Genomic DNA, 23,413 nt, shown 5'->3' with positions numbered 1-23,413 from the left:
TGTCTGAACTTCACTGAATTTCATTATGAAGCATCTATTTAAACAGTGGTCTTTCACTGATTTTTAAAGCAGCATAAAGGAAGTTTGCTATTTTCCTCCTAAGATTAAGAAAAGACGTTTGGCTCCCCTGCAAACTGCTGCAATGCATATGCACTTGGGGTGGGGGGTGATGACAAACACCACAAATTTAGATTTCCCTGAAAGATCTACCACATAGTTAAAAAAGATTTCTCTTTAGGATATGATCCATGTTCTATAGTTGTGGGAACAGGAAAAGGTGGTATTTGTCCCAGAAATGGGAGGGAGGGTCAGAACATCAGAGTGAAGTAAAAGCAAACATACCAGCCACACTTCAAAAAGGCTGTTACATACTGTATCAAAACCACATCATCTGTACACCAAGTACTTGCCACGCCATCCAAAAATGCCACAGCATGTGGTCAGAATAAGTCACCTGTAAAAAGCTAGAGCAGTCAGTTAAGTCAATAATAAAAGGAGTAATAAATATTTGACAATTAAAAGGAGCAATAAGAAAATATTTCAGAAAACATTAAGTGTTTCTATCCAACTGTTCTTCACAGACTGATCTTAAAACACAGGGAAAGCTCTATTACAAAATGTAAAGTGGAGGAAGGGACAATTACTAGTGCACTGCAAATTTAAACTGTTGGGAGGAACTTGGTTTTACTTTGCAGAAAGTAGTTAGCAAGCAGGAAGTCCAATCAGATTAGATAATACATGTGCAAATCATGGCTAAACTGACTACTAAAGATGATTTGTATCTATAAAGGCTTATGCACTTCTGTATCTGGTCCACTCTTGTCATCTAATGTCTCATGGAAAGAGCAACAAACCATACACAATTGAGGAAGATCCAAATCTTTGGTCTATGGAGATTTAGTTATCAGTTTAGCAATATTTGGCTAGGATGGGCTGATCAGAAGTTTTTCAATTACATCTTTCAAATTTCAGCTTATGGCATAAACTGGAACTGCCATGAGTCTGTCAATTAAGCTCCGTCAGCTGTTTAAGTAGAGAAGGAATGCTTACTCCAAACTCCTTCAATGTTATTTTATTTAGAATCAGGAATTAGAAAGACCAAGCACTTATGAAACATTTTATGAAGCAAGGGACCAAAGACTAGCTTTGGTAACAAGTTACGTGCTTGTAATAAACCACTGTTTCCCCAGCAAAGGCCATAAACAGAAACATCAGTGGAATATGAATTAAAATCTTGCCACAGAGGTGTGGTTTACTTACATTTGCTGAGGTTTTAATCATGTACTTTCTTCTATCTTTTCTGGGGTTCTTCAAGTGTCAGTTGCTTTTTTGATGTTTTTGTTTCCACATCTTGAAAATTACCTTCAAACTTATAGAACAAACTAACAACCATCAGATCATACATTTCTGTGGTCCTCGGCATTAACATCCTGGTTTATCTACGTTTTTGGCAGCTTTAACAGGACAAAAAGGCCTTGGTAGACAAAATAAAAATCACAGCAACCTCTGCAAGCTGTAGGGGATTTCCTTGGCATAAATATATAAGTTTTTACCTTGTGTAAAAAGTAGAATTTGTGCACTGGCTCCAAGTAAACCCTTCTAGTTACCAAAACAAGGAGGAATATTGTACAGTGCCCAATAAACAGATTTGAAATGGCCTAACAGCTTCCTTTTAAAAGGCAGTTCCCACCTCTTCTAGTGTGTTCTGCAGTACTGTTCAGATACATTACTCAACTGCTCCAACTTCCTCACTGGGCATTGTACAACTACAGAAAGAGAGGAAGCAAGAGTTATGCTAGTATTTTTTTTGCTGCACTTCTTCCAAGCAACTTAAGGCTACCTAAAGTTCATACAGATATACAAATGAACTAATACTTTCTCATGTTAGTATATCACATAGCAATTAAAACATCTTGGGACCATGGTAAAACAAAATTCACAGTGTTTTAAATAAATAATTTTCTCCAGTTACTCTGATTACTAAGGAAGTAAAGCTCATGTAAATATGCTGCTTACATGCATTCCATGAAGATCTGTAGATATTCAGTAGTCTGGGGGGGGAAAAAATACCCACAGCTGGCCAATTTTCAAAGCTGATTTGTGAGGTGAGCAGAAGTTACTGGAAGGTGACCCAACAGGATACAAACTCACATGGTTGTTTTCTGTGAGAATTCTGAAGTAAAGGACTGAGCTCTCTCACAGAGCTAACCCTGCAGTGTAAGTCAAAGCAGCCATCAGATACCCACTGGAAACCCCAGTTTCAGTAGTTCCAGAACTTGTGGAACTATTTCTTCTTTCCCCACAACACACGCTTTCCCAGAAAACAAGTTTTCTGGCAGAGTAACAGCATGCTTCCATACTCATTTATCAGCATAGAACTGACAAAAGCTATAGAAAGATACAACTTCAATCTTTGTATACAGTTTGCTCAATGACTTGATTTCTTATTTAGTATATGAAACTGGAGAGTCCAGATTTTAAGGCAGTGGAAAAAGAAAAACCTCATTTCAGTATTTCCTCATTCTTTTTCCTAAACTTTTGGATCTAAAGCCCACACCTTAAAAGACAATATTATTACTATTACTGATGTGAATGTAAGTTTTCTTGTGATCAGTGTTTTACACTTGTGGTACACGTCCAACCACATCTTCCTTAGCACTGGAAGGAACAGAGAAAACAGAATACAATTGAATCCAATAGTAGTTTATTACCCACTCATTGCAGATGAAGTTAGACACTTCAGTTACCAGTCAATATGAATTTAAACATTAGTTGACAACTGCAGAAGTGTACAATAAGTACAAAATCATTAACAAAAATATAACAAAAAGTTACAATGTATTTAAAACTTCAGTTGTACACTATTTTACAGCAACCATTACATGATCCTCAACTAGCACAGGGCCTGCATTTGAAAGGGTTTTTGGGGTTTTTTTTTGTTTGTTTTTGTTTTGTTTGTTTGTTTTTCAATAAAGTTCTGCAAGAGGTTGAGAGACTGGGGGTTACAACTGCATTATTTTCCAGAATACTAACATAAGCCTTACCTCACACAGACAAAGCTGTTCTATATTTTATAAACACTTGCTTTTAACAGAGTATGCAGTAACAAGAAAAAAATCTATACATAAAAAATTAAACTCCACTATGTAATATATTATGTATATATCTCTCTCTATATATATATTGTACTACAGATTTCATATAAATCAAGTATAGGCCAAATTTTGGCATAATTTTTAAGTGCATTAAGTTTAATATAAAATCCCCCTCAAACTTTGTTCTTATTTTTCAAGTTACTAGCTCCTGAACTGATCTTTTTCAGTTATGATACTTTAGACATCTAGAATTGTCTTAAGATCTAATTTCCATTTCAGGAATATCACCCTTGTCTTTCATTATACTTTCTAACAAAAATAAAGTTGTGGGAAAAACTTAGTGACTAATTTAGTCAATGTTTAGTGACTAATAAAATGCTCCAACTTGATAAGACTTTTTATTTACACTTGCTAGTCGATACCTTTAACATAGTTTTCTCCTACATACCCCTCTATTCTTCTTTGATCCTACAGGAACAGTTACTAATTATACACTGCACGCACATACTGCTTTGCTTCACTTTGTTAAATGGACACTTACCAACATGCAAATTATTTCTGGTGCAGAATGGAGTGCAAAGAAATTCTTCTAATGCATAGTTAAATTTACTTCACTTCCTGCATGCAATACTTACTTTTTAGAGATTACCTAAAGAGTTACATCCTCTCTGCTACACGATATCACATTTTGTTTCCATATTAAGCTTTGTTTTCCTTTGTTTCAAAAAGTACTACAGGAAGAAAAACAACATTAGTGACCCAACTAATCTATCAATTTGACAAATATGTTATTTACAGTAAATTTTAAAATAGGCTTATATATTTTTACTGAAACAAAAAGGCCACTTCAGCTTTTCCAGAATAAAGTTCTGAAGTCATTCAATGAGACTTCATCCCACAAAAGTCCTTTTCCTCAAAGTTATTTGTAGAATACAGAAATACACTGTATAACCTAGAAACATTCTACGTTAGACCAAAAAAACCACCCAAGAATCAATTACAGTTGAGTCACAGTACCCCAAGAAATCAATTCTCCTGTCATTATTTTATATACAGACATTATTCTGGGATCTCATAATTCAGCACAGTTATGGTACAGAGGGGAAAGCATCGAGTGTTGCAAAGGTACAGCCAGTTCCAGCTACTAAGAAACAGCTTCCAAGTTAAGCCCTTTAAAAGTCTTGTAAAAACTGGGCCTAGTATGATTTTTTAAAAAACCACCTCTCGGACCTCAAAAGCAAGGATATTACATTTACTCCTTAGAAGGTAAGTTACTGTCTATAAACCTGTCAGAGCATGGACATGACCTTCAGGGTTCGTTCTCAATGTAATATGGAAGGAACTAGGTGCAGAACTCGAAGTAAATTTAACAGGACTTAGACAGCAATGCCCCTTCACACCATTGAATTATTAAATATCTTATGTATTGTGTGTGGGAAAAAAAATATCTCATTTTTGTATTGAGAAAGCAAATACTGAAATAGAAACAACTCTTAGCACAACAGATGTATTTACTTACAACATGCAAGGTTTGTTTTTATGTATTTGAGCAGCTAACAGCCACCAACAGCCCTTAAGTATTTACAAGTTCAAAATTACAATCTTCACATAAGTAGCAACTGCTTACGAAAAATTCAGGACACTCTGGGAAATAAGCAAGAAATGGAGTAAAAAGTACTGAAAGCAGTAATAAAAAATAGTAGCAAAGGAAAGCATAATAGCTTTTAAAATCCAGACAATTTAACACTGTTCTAGTAAAAAAAAAATAAAGCCATGTATCACATTTAGAGATACCATTTTAGAAGAAATGCATTTGTTGGGTTTTTTTCCAGGAGAAAAGCTAAACATAAGCTTAAAAAAACCAAAACCCAAGTAAATAAACAAAATACAATTCCCTTTATTTTGCCAATTTACCTTAAAATATCTTCTCCACCTCCCCCCCACCCCCAATTTGCAAGGTAAATGGTAAGGCAAATGTTATCAGAGACTGGGTGATCACACAGGAGAAAGATGCTTCAACCCCAGTTCACGGTATGGGAAGCCAAAGTAATAGCTTTTTTATAAACATGAAACTTTTTAAAAAATTATAGATTTTCAGACTTACCCAAGATGCAATGTGTATGTTAGTTCTGATTGAGGGCCACGGTCAGAAAAAAATCCTGCTCCTATGTTTAAGGCAGTCTAAGACTAATTCAAGTCTCTTCAGCCTCTTGGCAAGAATTTTGTGCCACATTACACTCCACACAGTTTCAGGGCTTATTTCGTACAGTAATCAAATCAGTAGAGTTTTTGTAATAAATGTGTATTTATATCTGCTTCTATAAAACAGTAGCATTTCTCTCGTTAGAACTATACAACCTGGATCTAAGGAAGTTCACTAGCAGTGACATATGAATATGGTTTTGCACCACTTCATGAAAGGTTTCAAGTGCACTGTCCTTCTGAAAAGACATTTACCTATCTTTTAAAGCTATGTTAGATTTATTTAGAAATAATTTGGTACTAGCTGATGCTCATACTAGAAACATTTTTCATGTTCAACTCTAAGAATAGCTTAGGGCAAAGAAAGTGCTCCAATTTTACCTGCTGTTTTGTTATGCCCTGTTTGAAGAAATCCTAGCTTATTACTGAACAAAAATATACTAAAATACAAGTTTTAAGTTGGATTTCTGAATTTTTGCATGTCTTAGATTCTTTTTTCTGTAACAGTATTCATATTGCATGACATTTTGTGCTAAACTGCCCTCTTGAGCCTAGCCCCTTATAAAACATGAAAATAGAATACTAAAACTTTTTCATGTAAACTTCAGTAAAGTAGTTGCAGTCTTAGAGACAGGGTTGTAAAGGTGCTATATAAACATTCTGATATACATTTCCTGTGTACTAGACTACATGGTACATGGAACATGACATTTCCAAGTTACCCAGTGTAATGTACAAAAATATAAAATATGTATTTATGAGTAACAGTAGAATAAGCTACAGTGCAATTTTCCTTAGCCCGTTGAAAGCCCTATCTGCATATGATTTTTTTCACTCATTCTAGATCTTCCACAGTAGATTATTTTCTTTAATAGTACAACAGTGCAAGCACAGCTAGAAAAGACAGCTATAAGAACACTCTCATGCTGTAAACTTGGAGTTCTTTAGAAGTCAAACATGTACCTTAAAAAAATTAGTTTTGCTCACCTGTCTCTTCTGTGCTAGATTTTAAACATTTTTCTTTATAAACTGTAAAGCTAGGATATTTAAGGAGAGTATGCCCCAAATTTCAGAGAAAGTTATACTATTATTTCACCAGTCCTCAAGAGTAATTTAATGTAATTGGAACTATACCACTTGCTCAGGGCTTTAAGCGTAAGGCATTTTGTGTACATTCCCCCCAACTATTTATGTAATTACTATCTTAAGTGTGCAAAGCCAAACCCATGGAAATCAATTTACCTTTTACTGCACTTATTGTATGAAACTGCTAACAAGGAACTCACAGAAAAATCAAATCCAGAAATGCACTGAAACAAGCTAACCATTTTCTACTGGGTAAGGTCTTTTCAGCTCTAGAAGTTAACACACTATCAGTTCTGAATACATTCATAGGGCTGCGTTCTGAATGCACTGAAGAAATGCACCAGAAAAGTTAGCTTTACACATCATCTAATGGCAGCATACCATAACTTCAACTGCTTTGAAGAAATACAAAGTTAATTTTGTTAATTTATATATTAACAGTTTGGAGATACAAGCTCCAATACAAAAAATTTTCCAATTCCAAATACTGTTTACAAAAAATGTAAGCTTTGTATTCTATATAATCACTACGCTTCCCAACCAAATTATGTTTTTCCTGAAAAAAAACATACAATACAAAACTACATAAGTCATGTCTAATCAGACAATAAGACAGCTCTTGCTGCAATACGACGGTTCCTGACATGGAAAGAACAGATTAGGCAAAACATTAACATAGACAAAAGGAAACACAAGAGAGGCACATGAAGTTACAGTTGAAGGGTCATATTCCACTCATCACTGGAAAAAGGATCATGAAAGGCTGAGAAGTGCATAATAATTCAGTAAAATTTAGATATGCACAAACCATTTACGCATTGACTGTACTGTCTTGACTGCTAACAATCTATAAGAATGATTAAAAATTTAATTTGATCATTATATTGTCTTATAGCTATCTAAATTGGGTAAAAGTGATTATCACCTTCAAATATAATGTTAATGCATAAAAATACTTTTTTTTTCTAGAATCTATTATATTTTCTAAGCAAGTATCTAAAAACAATGGTCCTTCTAGATTAGTTTGGAATAATAAGTGAAGCCCATTTCTTTGCAAAATGGGGTTGGTTTATTGTTTATATTTTTAGACAATTAACTTTGAATATCTGTCCACTGTATAAACAATCTCCAGAAAAATATATCCTCTTCCAGTAACTTACAATACACATTAAAAACACTTACAAAAGGGATTATTGTCCATTTACAACATCTTGAGCTTAAGGACACGATTCTTGGGTCATTTCATTGATGCAATTTTGATCAGGCTAAACTAAATATTCTGGTTAACCTGAACCATGCCAGCAACATGGATAAGCTAACATTTAAAAGTATCTACCTAATTATGTAGGATTTTAAATAAAATTCAGCATTTTTACATCACAGTATATATGGCATTTCTTCATTTAGCAACAAAAAGGCACAGTTATTAAACCATAAAATACAGTACGTGAATCATATATATTCTAGTGATATCTACCAATGCAAATCCAGACATTTTACTCTGTAGAGGGGGCTAAAGAAAAAGGCTTCTGTTTGTTTATTTAGAAAAATTCAATCTCATTGCAAGTTTGGTCCGTTAGAAATGCCTATTAACTGAAACATCTTGAAGCAGGAGTTCAGGAAAGAAGAAGAAAGCAAATTTAGCAGTCTTATGGTCCAACAACTTGAATAAGTTACTATGAAATGGCAAACAGATCGTCAATGGAGCTTTCTGATCAGCTGTCAGACATACCTGTTAAAATGTCAGCGTATACAGGTACTGGATAACAGACATCCCAGACACATTCCTTGCATCACACTCACACAGAGACTTTGTTACAACAGTAAGTCTAGACAGAGCATTTATAGAGTTTGGCACTTCTCATGGATGGTATTTGACTTCTGGCCCCATACCATGCCCAAAGACGTGCAAAGTTCTTCAAATGCTTTGCCTGCTATGTATTGCTGTTAAAGTGAAGAGCCTGCTAAAGCCAAGCTCACTGGCCTTCCCTCAGCAAACTAGTGGACCTCTTCAAAAAGCAATTACCTCTGTTCTCCCTGCCTGAAGTGATAAAACTGCATCAAGACAGACCAATAAAATGGAAGAGGCATGGAACAATAAACATGAGGGAGAACCCAACCATTCCATACGTAATATAGCGATAGGGAAGCTCGACTTCCATGCGTTGCCTTGCTTTCCGTACATCGTCATGTGGTATGCGAAATATCTTACATGCCAGTGGAATAGTGGCTTTTTTCATCGCTACTTTTGTTAACAGCAGCACTATTACTCCAATCAATAACCGCAATATGGCTTTTCCAAACACAGTTACACTGAGAGAGGAAAGGGATAAAGGTAATGTCTCGGGAGGAGGATCTAGCTTTAGACCCATTATGTAGTTAACGTGAGAGCCACAGGCTACTCCAGCACCGCAGCCCAGTATCTGAGCTGTGTCTCCTCGCGATGTGCTCCAGGTGTCCAGAGTAAAAGAGAAGATGCCCAGGGCTAAATGGAGACTGATGATAATTAAGGGTGCATATTTGTAAGTTAAGTTGAAGTTATCAATTAGGTCTACAACTGGATGGAAGACAACCAAGATAAGAATAGCATACAGAAATCCAGCAATAACATCCTGTTGAAGAGAGAGACACTGTTTCAGTGCAATAACTATTTCAAAAAATAATTAGAGTTACATTCACAAGACAACAAGCCTAGTTGCTCTGTTTCTAAAAGTTACTTATGGATCCCCTTCTTTTCCCATTTACTGTACAAGATTAAATCTGTTTTATGTTAAGGTAAGGAATTGCATTTGATCACCTATTAACACAACACCTGCATCATAATCAGATCATGAATGAAGCTATGATGAAACGATCCATGATCAAACAAAGCTGTAGATCTACGGACTTTTTAATAGGGCCTGTAGCAATAGGACAAGGGGTAATGGTTTTAAACTGAAGGTAGATTCACACCAGATATAAGACTTTTTTTTTTTTTTTTTTTTAAATTATGAGGGTGGTGAAACACTGGAGCAGGTTGCCCAGAGGGATGGTAGATGCCCCATCCCTGGAAACATTCACGGTCAGAAGATGTCCCTGCTAATTGCAGGGGGGTTGGACTAGATTGCCTTTAAAGGTCACTTCCAACCCGTCCAATGATTCTTCTATGATTCGATTTGCTGGTTACAACAGTCCTTGTCCAGGACCGGAGCATTCCAACTTGGTCAGCACAAAGATAGTCCAGCTAAATAAATCTGCCAACTTAGTTTGCTGGAACAGTTCAACGCTGGATCTAAGTGCTTGGGTGCCAACACACAGGCACGCTGGCAGCAACAGCTGCAGCTAAGCATTAGAGCAGCTTACACTTTCAACTCTAGCTTCAGAATTAACAATACCAGAAAAATGGAGAACTGCTTTCAGCTATCAAAGGACAGGAAGAGGTAACTTCTGTGGCTTCATACTTGACTTTCAGATTTATTATTGTTTTAAAAATGTGTTTTATGAATTAGAAAAAGATTACACTTTAAGGTAGTATTAAATTTCAGTTACTGTTGATTAATCAGTTGCACAGAATTATCTGTGCAACTTTTGTCACCTTTTGTTGTTGAAGAGGAATTTCACAGAATCATGGAATCACAGAATGGTTTGGGTTGGAATGAACCTTAAAGACCATGTAGTTCCAACCCCCCTGCCATGGGCAGGGACACCTTCCACCAGACCAGGTTGCTCCAAGCCACATCCAACCTGGCCCTGAACACTCTTCCACATCTTCCACACTGTGGGCATCCACAACTTCTCTGGGCAACCTGTTCCAGTGCCCCACCACCCTCATAGTAAATAATTTCTTCCTAGTACGTAATCTAAATCTACCCTCTTTCAGTTTAAAACCATTACCCCTTGTCCTATTGCTACAAGCACTACTAAAAAGTCTGTCTCCATCTTTCCTATAAGCCCCCTTTAAGTATTGAAAGGCCACTGTTAAGTGCAGTCATAAATTTCCACACTAAAATTGCTATTAAATATCTTTTTAAGTTACAACTGTGGACTAAGTTTATGAAAGAAAAGTATACATAAACAGAAGTTTGACATCCACTTTTAGCTACTCTATCAATTTCTCTGAAGAAATGTTATGTATTCTGTTCTTATATGGCAGGACATTCTAAAAAAAAAAATCTATATATAATTACTGTAAAAACTTAACTGTGATGGAAGTTTATGAAATCAGAACAACATTAAAGTTTAGTAGAATTATTTTCTTACCAAAATTGAATGCATTCCCATATAAATTCGACTACAGCAAACCAAAGAGCACCAGCAGAATGCAAGGATCAGTCCAAACATAAGGGGGTACTGGTAGAAAAAAATTGAGAGATTGTATTAAAATTCGGGGGGCAAAAAATTAAAAATAAATCTGTAAGAATCCTATAATTAATTCCAATTAATGCAATTTATGCTTACCCTTTTCTTTACCCTAGCCCAACCAAGCCTATTAGACTACCTCAAGTAAATCCACTTTTCATAAACAAAACATTAAGTCAAACTTTTTCCTTGTCCTCTTCATCTGCATTCAGGATATATGAATTCCAGGGCGTTGGTCATATCTTTTCAGACAAAGCAGTTACAAGTTAGTAGATTTTTGTAGCGGTTAGTCTTGCCATGTTATGATATCCTGAATTGGCAATATCGGCAGAGACAAGCCTTGTGTTCTAAATTGTGGAACAGTTTTACAGTGGGTGAAGCAGCTACATAATATACTAGTACTGTTAACAATTATCCAGGCAGAATCTAGTAGCTTTACCTTTCTGCTGAAAAGGAATAAATTAAATTTCCTTACACAGTTTCAGAATTTGCGCAATCCTTGAGGCAGTCTCTGAGCATCAGTATTAAACTCCCTAGAACAGTAATCTTTTTTGTTCTCTACAAACCCATATAAACTTCCTCTTACAATCCACATTTATTAAACAAAAAACTTCAAGTAATTATTTCCAATTATTTTTCGTCTTCTGAGAGTCCTTATTAATAAGGACTGTTTACCAGGAACAAACAAAATACTTTGTTTTAATAAGCACATATCATATCAGCATGTGTAGAAACTTAGTATTTTAAGTCTCTTCAGTTTTGGATAAAAGTATGCTAATTCACATCTTGGAGCACAGAAAGAAAGAAATACTTTCCAGACTACCATATTGCAAAATGCTGTACAAGACAGGATACGCTTTCCTTTTTTCAGTATTAAAAATAATTATTAGTTCTATCAAAGCAGCAGTCACAAGACAAAATGGCACATTTCCAAAACTGCTTCACTTCCTACATGAAAGCAACGATAAACATTTTCAATACAAAGAGGCCATCTAGACGTACTCAAATCTCAGAATAAAAAATAAGAATTGCATTCAGTTTTCTTGCCCTTTCCCTTGTTCCTCTTACGGGTATCCTGAAGGGTAGAATATCCAACAAACTATAGAAAGTATTTTTAAACTTATTTGAGAGAGTTCTGTGTCCTCTGTGAAGGCCACTTAACAGATTGACCAGTCTTTCAATAAAAGGTTTGAGAGAAGATTATCAATCTTCTGCATTATTCCAACATTCTTTGAATTCTCAGCTCCAGGATCATGTTAGCATGACAAACCTAAAAAGTTCTCTCAAGCCAACAGAAAATGAGGAAGCTTACACTTCACATAAATTTATTTCACATTAAAATCAATTCTAAATGCCTAGCTCACAGTTGTGTTACATCTAGTACTCTAATTTCTGTAGCAACATTTGTCTGTGCTTCTACTACATTCACCTACAAATTGTACCTAAATTATGTACTTAATGATTCATTCCTAACAGAAATTATGGAGGAACAAATTAAGATTCCTGCCTTTCGGAATTATGCTAATAATGGGCAATATACCTGTTACTAGGTCACACTCAAGACACGATTGGAGTTACCCTTGGAGCAATCCAAAGTAATCCTTGTACCCTGTGCTGCACCACCAAAACACATTACAAGTGCAGCCTCATCACTCATCCCCATTATGCATGCCTCTACCACCGTTTCCATCAAATTCAGCACAGAAGTGCAGGCAGAGCATTACCAGGAAGACACTCAGGCCACCCAACCCCCCCTGCATGGTGCTGCTCCACTCACACCCCCCAGAGGACTACCAGAGCAGAAATGCTGTATATACAGGCATAGGTATACCCTATATCCTCTGAAGTAAAGAGGAGCTTCTAGCACCTCTTTACATGCTCTGCAAGATCAAAGCCTGGTAAAACAGTCTTCTTGTTTGTCAGACTAGCAAGGGAAGATCTACTACCTCCAGCAGCAATGCAAACCTCTTGACCAGAAAATTAACGGCATTGCAATTACTTGATGGTAGAATGAGCTTGCATGTGTCAAAAGTTTCAAACCGTTCTGCCCATCACTCCATACCATATGTCCATTCTTGTTTCCAGGGTCACATCTTTTGTGCTTTCAGGCTCAAATCAGGTGTAAAGCTTTCCTTAAATAAAAGATTTTTCCTGTATCTCTTAAATACCTGACAGAAACAGAAGCTGGAGCTTTAGCAGGAAGACCAATGAAATGCCAGGCTTAGCAGGCTATAGCAGTCAACAATACTGTGGGTAAGAAATTGGGATTGTGGGGGAGGTTAGAGCAGTAAAGAGCAAGACCCCAATAACAAAGAGTATGAAAGGTGCATGTGAGGAGTCCTGGGCAGGTCGTTGTAAACAGCATGAAGAGTAGGATAAATTCTGAAAATGAAAATACATGCTCACTCCCAGTTAGGAACTCTCAAGGGAGGAATGTCTGAGGAAGAAGGACCATCAGAAACTTCAACTTGGAGGAAAATATTGGAAAGAACACTTGGTTCTGTCATATCTCACTAAATCTGCTTTTAGTAGCACTGAGACTAAATACCCATAAAAACATCTGAAAGCACTGGCTAGTTTAGTTCCTTAGTAGCAAAGCATCTGTATCCAACAGCTCAAACACTTCCCTACTGTATCCCCAATAAAAAGCCAATTATACATTTAATCCTGATTCATATATTCTTAAATCTTTAACTTAAACCTAGACAAGCAATTCTTACTGAAATAGCTTTAGAATGACATGTTCACAGATGTGTCTGCAGTATTAGGCACCTGCTGATTTATGGTATTTTTAATGCACAATAATTACATAAGTACTAAAGCCAGTTTCTTTCCACCCATGCAAACTTATTCACTACAGCATACCTACCTGTACTATATCCAATCCACTATAAAAAAAGCAAAAGGCTGAAGCAATTATTCTAATTTTGTCTGGAATAATGTTCCACAATACAACAGTTAAGTCGATTCTTGTGTTGAGTTCCCACACAAAGCATTCTCCTCTACGCTCCCACTATGTAACCGGCACACTTTGACAACTGTCAGTTTACATTTGCAGCTTACTTACCAGTCAGTAAAATAACTATCAGTTTAGGTAAAGACACCTTTATGTATAATGTACAGAAATAAAATTTAATCTAAAGAAGGTTTTAACCTTTACCTGTCCTGGTTTCTTCCAGTGTTATATCCATACCTTCCTGAATTTCTCATATAACCGATCTGATTTTCTTCTCACAGCCCCAGTACCCACCTGCATAGCATCACAAAGCTGTATGTACCCTTTGGGGCTCCACAGTTCACCAGCCTCCTTAGGCACTAGCACAAATCAAGCAAAACTCCTCCCCTACTTCCACACAAATAAAGCACAATACCCTGGTGCCTCCTTGGCCTGTTTTCACTCACCTTTTAAAAGTAGCTACTGGGTTCAAAGATTCCTTAAACATAGAACTGGTAGCACCTGCTTAAAGTCTGCCTTGAGGTGATAAGGCAACCACATATTTTGTCCTCACGCATAGGGATAAGTGTACAAGGTGAGTAAAGGAGAATATTAACACTCCCACACACCTTTTAGCTCAGCAAGAAGTCTTCTCAGCAGCATGCCAAGCCGTAACACCGACAGGGCACATCACCTTGATCCTTGTAAGAAAAGATGAAGGTCTGAAAAGTTGTCAGAGATCACAGCTGGCAGAAGTAGATGTAAAAACCAGGTTTCATTCTCTCAGCTTGTTCTTTCTGATAACAGAATTGACATCTCTTCATTCCTGGCCACACTTAAAGAGTCACTTAAGTCAAATATTCAGGAACAGCCCATTTTCAGACACACATATCTCAAACCCTGTCTCCATTTCTCTACTAAGACCATCCTGTGGTCTCTCTTTATCCTCAAAAACTCATTATGCCTCCATAGCTACCATGCCACCTCAATAATTTGAAGTATGGGGAGCATTTAATGAACTGCATACTGCTTTCTTTTTTCTAAATTAAAAAAAACAAACACAAAACCAAACCAAACCACTTGCAATTTGAAAATCTTAACCTTATACGAAAGTAAAGACACTCGCATAGTACTCAATCTGCATTTCAGAATCACATGTTGACTCAAAACCAACATTAACTTGCAATTTTTCTCCTTAAGTACCCCACAACACATTAGATCAAATCCCTGCTATCCAGCTTGCACAAATAGTTTTCCAAAGGCCAGAATAAAACTTTGATAATGTGCATAAGCATGTAGTATAAAAACACAATATTAGAAGATGAAGTAGAAGCAGATGGAACTGACAGCAAGGTAGAGACTGGAGATAGAAACAAATGCAACATACAGGTTGAAAAGATACCTTCATTAACATTTTGGCTTTTAAATGTTTGAATAGATATGTTTCTTTGAGGGCATCCTACCCATTAAGAAAAATTTCCCAGTCTTGATGTGTATGATTAAGGGACAGATCACCAAGCATGTTATTAAAAAAAAAAAAGATAAAAAGGGTTAATTGATTTCTCTAAACTCACATATTAAGTTAAAGAAAAAAGAATAAAGCTCATCAAGTAGACTACTCATCTTCTTCCAGGCCTCAATTTTGTTCCCATGTCCAGAATCTCATTTTAATCAAAGAAACAGAATTAACTTGATCATATTTGGAAAAAAGCAGTGAAACTACTCCCAGTAAGTCTTTGACAATTTTATGCCCTATTTTTTAATAGGAAATTCCCATTTTATTAAAATATATCCTCTAAAACAGGCTTGCAAGCTTCTGACTAAATTCCATAGAACGTTTCCCTCAAATGCCTATCCTCCTCCCTCCCCTTAATCTGACTTTTTGCCAAGAGTCTTAATAACATAACCATTGTTTTAAAATGCTCATAAGGAAACAATCTGTCCTAAAAGCTTTGACCTAGGTCAGAAAATTATTTCTTTCATAACGGAACATTCCTAAAACACACTCTAGATGCTCATGTCTTTACTTTTTTAAAGCACATTCTACACCGGAGATGTTTCCAGCATCCACAAAGGGTTCCAAACTAGTCTTCTAATATTTTCAGTGTTCTACAGTATTTCTCAATGATCTTTTTTAATCATATGATAACTCAAGAAGTTCAGCCTGAGTTTGAGACAATTATTTTGGGTCAGAGTTCACAGAAACAATCCAAGCAGCACTTGCAACTTCATGCTTTATTTAATAAGATATTTGGGCTATATATTGGCAGTTGTCATACAAAAAGCTACAACCAATGTTTACAGGAATGACCCCGAGACCCTGGTTGGACAGCAGAGTACAAAAAGCACAGCATATAAATGATTTTGCGGAGGGAACAGAAGAAAAGGGAGAAAAGGATGGTTTAAAAGGAAAGACAACTTATCAATTATTTTAGGAAAAATGAACAGGAAATCTATCTTTTCAAAAGAGACCAAGTGATAAATAACACTGATTAAGCTACATTTATCAATTATTTCCTTCTTTCTTCCACTAACCAACCTTAACATTGAAAAGCATAAAAAGTTGAGAGTGCTACATGTCACGACAAGAACCTCTTCTTTAAATTCCAAAATAAAGCTTTCAGTGCCAGCCATGCTGGGAGTTAAAAGATTTAATTTTCTGCTACACATCACCTGAAAAGAAATTAAGGAGTTACAGGAGGAAATAGAGCCTCTTACTTCTTTTTCTTGCAGTCATCAGAAAAATAAAACAAACACAAACCCTCCCTGACCACAAACAGCCAGAATCATCTACAGCTTGCTCTGCTTATGCCCCCAACAGCTAAAAAATAATTTTTCTACAAACTGAAGTTCTCAGGTTTAATCAAGACATGCTATGTGAAAGTACAAGGAGTGCTTTACATGTGCACAGTCCACTAAGAAAAAAAACCTGCTTGAGAAGTAAAGTATCTCCTTTGATTCCTTTCTTTATCAAAAACTCTGCATCTAACCTTACGGCATTTGGTTTTACATATCCCCCCCAAGTTCCTTTACATGAATTAAAGATTTGTTTATGCAAAACTGAAAAATGTATTTAATGCCAGTCAACACAGTTTAATAGGACAAGCTGTTGCATTCCTATGGCAGAGATTCCCCAGTGAGATTTGTAAGAACTGGCTGTGCTCTTTTCAAATTTTTAAGAGCACCCGAATCAAACAGGCCTCAACTTTTCCCAGCTTCCTTTAAAAATAAACTACAGGCATTAATATGGCTCACAAAAGACAACCTTACAACCCAAATACACAAGACAAGGCCAGTGCTGACCCTCCAAATTCCCATTGCTCTTTCTCAAGAGCTCTTCGTTGTGTGGGCAATTCTGGGTTTTCAGATCACCCCTTCAGCTATGCTTCTCATGTCAGAAGAGGGTTTTTTTCACTGTTTAAGAAACATGTAAGAAAACCAATCAGACAAGCACGCATTTCTTTGCTTAAGTTTCTTCACAACATTTTAGTATTTCAGTGAAAATTCATTTGAACTTCTCTGAGAGGTGAGGCAACTCTTTCTGAAAGGAGTCTGTACTGTATATACACATATATAAGGAGATGGCTTCCTATGTGTAGCTTCCAGTTTTATTATTACAACACTCTCACTGATTATGCAAGTTTTTCAACAAGGACAGACACTTAGAACTAGTATTTGCCCACTTCCTGTAAAATTCTCTCCACAGCAGTATCATGGTTGGAGTACTCATCCAACCCCAATAACCAATTATTCCCCATCCTAAATGAGGATCTGAGAGAAGTTACCCTTTTGAAATGAGAGGGCAGGCAGATAATTCTAGAGGTAGTACTTAGTAGCAGTCAATCAGAATCACACAACGATGCATCTCTCTGAAATCCCAATACAGATCTTGTCAAACTCATCACATTTGACTAGATTCATCAGCTTTGGTTGGTAGAAGTAATGGTGCAGATGAAAGGTTTCTGGAAGGGTGTTTGACATGGTACCACATGACAGCCTTACAAAATTGGTACTACGGAGAGTCAATAGAGCACTACATAAATGAAAACTGAAAAATACTTTTAGATTTGTTAATCAAACCATTACAGAATAGAGGCACTCTACTAAGGGTATAGCAGTAGTGCTTATTAAGGTTGCCATTATCATCAGTGGGGTGGAAAGACAGTCACTGATCATAGGATTTGCATATAAAACATTGGCAGACAAGTACATAGGGAGGACAACGCTGTCATATTTAGCTATCTAAACTGCTTCATCAGATAAGTCCATTCAAACAACGTTGGTTAATATAGTTATAGAGGCCAGCTACTCATCAATCAGGGCTCTGGGCTCCTGCTGAATATCAACTTAACAAAGTTCATTCAATGGCCTACAGTGAGAGTCAGCAGTTCCTCACTCAGCTCATTCATGCAGAGCTCAGGAAGGAGTGCAAACCCATTACTTCCTAATCCGCACAGCTACTGCTACAGCCAGCTGCATCCCAGAGGAACTCTGAGAGAAAAGTGTGCTTTCTGTCTCCCTGACTGATTCTGCCCCACCCCACTCCCCAAATAAAACAGCGGGGTTATGACACAATCAAGTACCATCCTAAGTCAAGCACCACTTCTAATAAAATGTGTTGTTATCTGAAATCAGCAGTTCAAAGTCATCACAAATACAAAAAAGACTTTTCTCAGTAGTCTCAGCCTGAGGCTTCTGCAGATTTTCTAGAGAATTAGTAGCTCACACTCTCTTCCTCCCCATTCATGACACAATATAAGCCAGCCTGGCTCAAGCTGTCAATATTTCAAAGAAAGCACTTTTCCCAATGTGATAAAGGTATACTTTTTCCTACATCATATCAAGATGTATAACTTCACTGTCTTTTAAGTGTTTGTCCTCCTCTTTCAGGGTAACAGAGCTTCAAAGACAGAAAGAAAAACATCAGCATCTGTAACACTCCTAAATTCTCATGAGGTTTTGCCATGAGCTTTATATTTCAAGGTTACTGAAGTTTCTTTGAAACAAGTGGTTTTCCCTGAAATATAAAATAAATAAATAAGGATTACACCAGCAGAATCAAAAAGTTTCAGGCAAGCTCTCATAATACAAGGAGAAACTGAAACGTAATACTCCACAATGGACAGTACAGTTAGCTATTATGAAAATTATCTTAACATTTGTTTGTCTGAAAGTCAGTTGCATTGAATATTCCCTATGTCCAAAGTCTCTAATTGTGAAAATTTGTCACAACCATCTTAAATACATCATCTCCGAAAATACTTTACTTGAACAACTGCATTTATAAGGAAGCATTTTAGTTTTACTATGTATAGCCAAAAATCCTTTGGAATACTACATGAAAGGAAAATAATTGTAATAGGATTACTGACAGGCATTGAAAACTTGGAAAGCACAAACTTAATTCAGCAGGTCAAAAGAAAACCTACTGGAATAAAAAAATATTTGTTTTTAAATGGACAATTTGGGCCATACCTAAATTTGCATACCAACAGATTTCTCTGTTCTTTATCTTGTTCAAGGGAAAGACTCATAGATTGTCTTTGATAGAAAAGAACCATGATACAATAGTAGGAAGTCATAGCCTAATGAAAGCAAACTCCAAATAAGCTATACAGGAAAGTGATTCCCTTCTCACCGGAGTAACCTCTTTTAGAGCAAGAGTGGCTTTCTTTGTCCCTTTGAAGTTTAAGCTAAGCTAAACTCAATTAAAGTTACCTGTATTCCAGCGTAAAAGTCCCTGCAGAGAGTTATAGCTGTATCTGCTTGAATTCATACTCAGCCTTGCTCCACTATGATTTTGCTGAACAAACAGTACTAAGATGTGGACTCATCAGAATCGGGTCTGTGAATGCTTGTTATACTGAATATATAGAAAGACTATATCCCAACATTTACAAACAAGTTTGAATCTAATGATCTGTATCTACTGATAAATAGGTATAATTTAATAAAAATCAGAGTTATTACAAGTTCCTTTACTGTTAATAGCTTTCCAGGAATTTCTACACTCAGTCTTTTTTAACCCCATCTATTTCCAGAAAAGCATGACGAAAAGTTGTCATATAGATTCTATTCCCTTTCAACGAAAGCAAAATATGGAGAACAGAAGCAGCATTAGATGAAAACTTAACTCTCTTTAGAGGTGAATCAAAAGATACTCAACATGCCAACTTTTGATTAATATGCGTAAATAATTTTAAAATCACATGGAGTTTGTTGTGGTTTTTTTAATTAACATTTCAAAATGGTAGAAGTTGGTTTCAGAGAGTTCTGTTTTTCATAGCCGTTTCATAGGAAAAAAGGAGTTAAAATTAAGCCTAAACCACTTTGCTTCCTCATTTCTTAAGCACGGTTCTAAATGAATAATAACAAGGCTGCATGTTTATGATTTCTTAATATGCATTCATTATAAACATATTTAGTCAATTAGCACAGTATTTCAGAGACCACAGTTGCAGGGCTGGCAAAGCTGAGATCGAACTTGGTTCACTGGCAAAAATACCATTTCACACATTTGTCAGTTTGTTGGTTCTATAAAAGCAATGAGGCCAAGTTCTCCTTTGTACAAGACATCAGCCTGTACAAAACTAACCAACTGATACTCCTAAATAAGGTTTCCCACATGCAAAGAAATAGAAATCCAGTTCATTCTTTCAACTGACATCAGCCCTACACATACAAGAACTAAAAATCACATATTCAGAGTAGTCATTGAAAAAATAAAAACAAAACCAACTTTAAGATCAAGCATCTAGGTGACAGAACTCCAAATACTTATTTCAAACACCCACAAAACATGGCATTATCTGATGCCTACAACTCTCACAGAGAGTTGTTACTTCACATTTTCCTAGCAAAGAATATGAAACCCTAAGAGCTTGCTTTTGAGCATGCTGGATGACCTTGCAGAAGCAGATATATAAACTTTGGTTAAAGAGAGGCCCAATACAATCCCTGACCTTCAACTGTCTTCCCTTTCAGGCACCCATTCTATATATTGAGACAGAGCCCCAAAGTGTTACACTGTAACAGCAGACAACTCGTGATTAACAGTAACTGGGAAGACAAGAGTTCAGGCCCTGCATAAAGCTTTAAAAAAAAAAACAAAACAAAAGGTTCTCCCTACAGAGATGACATACATCTGTTTCAAAACAGATAGGTATTATAATTAGAATCTGTTAACATTAACAACTTAATAGTAGACTTACTGCATAACTTCTTAATCATTACACACGCAGCCCTTAAAACCCTACATTGAACATTTGTTGCCTAGGAAATCCTTCTCCCTCATCTACTTCTGAACTTGGTGCAGTGATTTAGAGAGCTGAACGTGTTACACTTTCTTTGGAGTTCTTAGTGTTGCCCATAGTGCTAACAGCAAGCGCCAAAGCACATGCCACAGCTTGCGTCAACCAGATGGTCAACTGTGTTATTTTAATTCAATCTATTAACCCAAAGTGCAATAGCCAGATCTTAAGACTTTGCTGAATAAAGGTACTGAAAAGATCAGATTATCAGTTCTTACTAATTATTTGCACATGAATAGTTGCAAAACCATCTGAAAGTAGAGGTACTCCTCAAAACAGAAATAATAATTTCCAGTTTGTGGGTGACGAAACTAAAAGCGTTAAAAAGAAAAAGCTAAAGCCACAGACTGAGTCAAGCTACAAAGTGACTCAAGGCAAAGAAGGATCAGCAAAAAGCCCTTTAGCTCCTGGCTCTGTACCAAATTTTCAGTCAGTAAAACCAAACGCCTATCCAAACTTTGTGCAAAGCGCTCACCCTACCAGAAATAAGTTAAAAACAACTGCACAAGGACAAAATGCAGATTGTTAGTGCAGACTTCTAATGCACACTGAGCTAGCCAGTCCCAAAGGGAGCAGAACTTCCATTCAGAAGACAGAATTGTTAGAACAGTTCTTGTTACCTCAGCACTCACTTAGATCATAGAAAAAAAAATACAAAAAAGGGATCGCGGGGGGGGGGGGGGGGGAAGGCACGAATTTCACATTATCCCAAAACTCAGCCACCTCCCCTCACAAAAGAGATTAAGTCTGTCACAACCTTATACTCTAGGGCTGGAAACCCCACGGAGAAGGACAAGGAGGTGAGCATTACCTGCCATCGGCCGTAGCTGAGCAGCAGCAGCGCCAGGGGGATGGCAGTGCCCGACATGGCGTGGGTGGAGGGCATGCTGTACTCGGAGTTGTAGAAGACTTCCAGCTTCACCGCGGGCGGGGAGGCAGGCCGCGGCCAGCGGATGACATCCTTGGTGCACTGCCCCAGGTACATCACCCACACCCAGATGATGATAAGCCTCCGGCCCAGCCAGGCGTCCACGTTCCAGATGCAGAAGGGGAAGAAGAGGATGTAGAAGAGCTCGTTGCCCAGCTCCGTGCCCAGGCTGAAGAGATAGTAAAGGAAACGGCTGCGGGTGGAGAACTCCTGGCTGCCGTCCTCCTCCGTCAGGGAGTTGCGGCGCGGCCTCCTCCTCCATGGCCGCGAGGGGCCCGCCCGGCCGGGCACGGTCCCGTTGCCGGCGGGATGCTCCGCGGCCGGGGGGCCGCCGTTAGCCACCGGCTCCCGGCCTCCGGCTTGCTGCTCCGCGTCGGCCCAGCCCGAAGGCCCCTCCACCCCGCAAAGCCGCTGGAAGGCGGCCACTTTCCGCGGGTCCTGCAGGTGGGCGGCCAGCCGGGCCAGGCGCCGGCAGAGAGCCATGGCGGGAGGACGAGGCCGCCCGCGAGGGGCGGGCGCAGGGCGGCGGGCGCGGAGCCGAGGGGGCTTCACCTGAGGGGCGGCGGGAGGGACGGGGGCTCCCGGGCGCGCCCGCCGCAGGGAGGGGAGCCGTTCCCTGAGGAGAAACCCGCTCGAGGGCGAGGCGTCGCGATGCGACGGGCACCGCCCAGCTCCCCCGGGCTCGGGCTGCCGCTGCCCCCGCCTCAGCTCGGCCGCCCGGCCCCGGCCCCTGCTCCGCTCCGCCCGCCGATCGCGCGATCGCCCGCTCGCTCACTCGCTCCCTCCCTCCTTCGCGCGCGCGCCAGCCGCCGTCACTGCTGCGCCTGCGCCCAACCCGCACTCGCACGCGCGGGGACCCCCCGGGAAACCTCATCGCGGCGCGGATTGGCCGTGGGTCTCTCCCGATCCCGCCCCCGCTGGCAGAGGGAACCAATCAGGACTTGGCATTGCGGGAGGCAGCGGGCGGCGTGCCTCGGCCTCGAGCGTGAGGCGCGGAGGCGGCCGCGGGCGGCGGCGAGGGGAGCGGCGGGTGAGGGGGGCGCTTCCTTCTCGCCGGCTGCAGCACGCTCACCGGCCCGGCCGCCCCCCGGCGAGCCCGTCCTTCTGGCTCAGGGTGAGCTGCTGCACCCCTCGCCTTGGCCACCCTGTCCGGCACCAGCACCCCCGCGGCCTGCGCCCGGCCGCCCCGGCCCTCCGCCTGCCCTGCTGCCCGGGGCGGCCCCAGGAGCCTGAATCTGGTGGTGTGCACGCGAGAGGGAACGGTGGTTTCAAGCAGAGGCCGTGAGAGGTCTGAGCCCCACCGGTGAGGCCGGGTAAGCGGCGGAGGCAGTCAGTTACCCGCAGGGACTGGAGCAGCCGGCCGCTCGGGGAGGCTTCTCCTGGGCCTGAGGGAAGGGCCTGTGCCTTACCCCAGCTCTCCGTGGTCAGGAGGAGGTTCCACACCCCCGCCGGCGTGGGGGTGCATGGCTTAAATTTCAGCAGGGCCAGAAAATTTGCAGTCAGGTGCTTTGACAGGCCA

The 23,413-nt window shown here is 39.1% G+C and overlaps 1 protein-coding gene across 1 annotated transcript; it reads right to left on the bottom strand.

Moving 5' to 3' along the window:
- Positions 1-2,687: 2,687 nt before the first annotated feature.
- SGPP1 (sphingosine-1-phosphate phosphatase 1) lies at positions 2,688-22,654 on the bottom strand. The gene is made up of 3 exons (XM_037395321.1): positions 21,778-22,654; positions 10,623-10,712; positions 2,688-8,995 (listed from the first exon to the last, which is right to left on the bottom strand). Exons 1-3 carry the CDS (start codon positions 22,375-22,377, stop codon positions 8,444-8,446), a joined length of 1,242 nt encoding a protein of 413 aa, XP_037251218.1. The 5' UTR covers positions 22,378-22,654; the 3' UTR covers positions 2,688-8,443.
- Between the last annotated feature and the right edge of the window lie 759 nt (positions 22,655-23,413).

This window comes from Falco rusticolus, chromosome 7 (genome assembly GCF_015220075.1).
Source record: "Falco rusticolus isolate bFalRus1 chromosome 7, bFalRus1.pri, whole genome shotgun sequence".
Lineage (NCBI taxonomy): Eukaryota > Metazoa > Chordata > Aves > Falconiformes > Falconidae > Falco > Falco rusticolus.
This window is presented reverse-complemented; position numbering and strand designations above follow the sequence as displayed.

Coding starts and splice junctions, on each gene's coding strand:
- SGPP1 (XM_037395321.1), bottom strand. CDS start 22,377: ATGGCTCTCTGCCGGCGCCTGGCCCGGCTGGCCGCCCACCTGCAGGAC. Junction 10,713..21,777: donor TCAGCTACGGCCGATGGCAG/GTAATGCTCACC, acceptor TTTTTCTACCAG/TACCCCCTTATGTTTGGACT. Junction 8,996..10,622: donor TGGGAATGCATTCAATTTTG/GTAAGAAAATAA, acceptor TCTCTTCAACAG/GATGTTATTGCTGGATTTCT.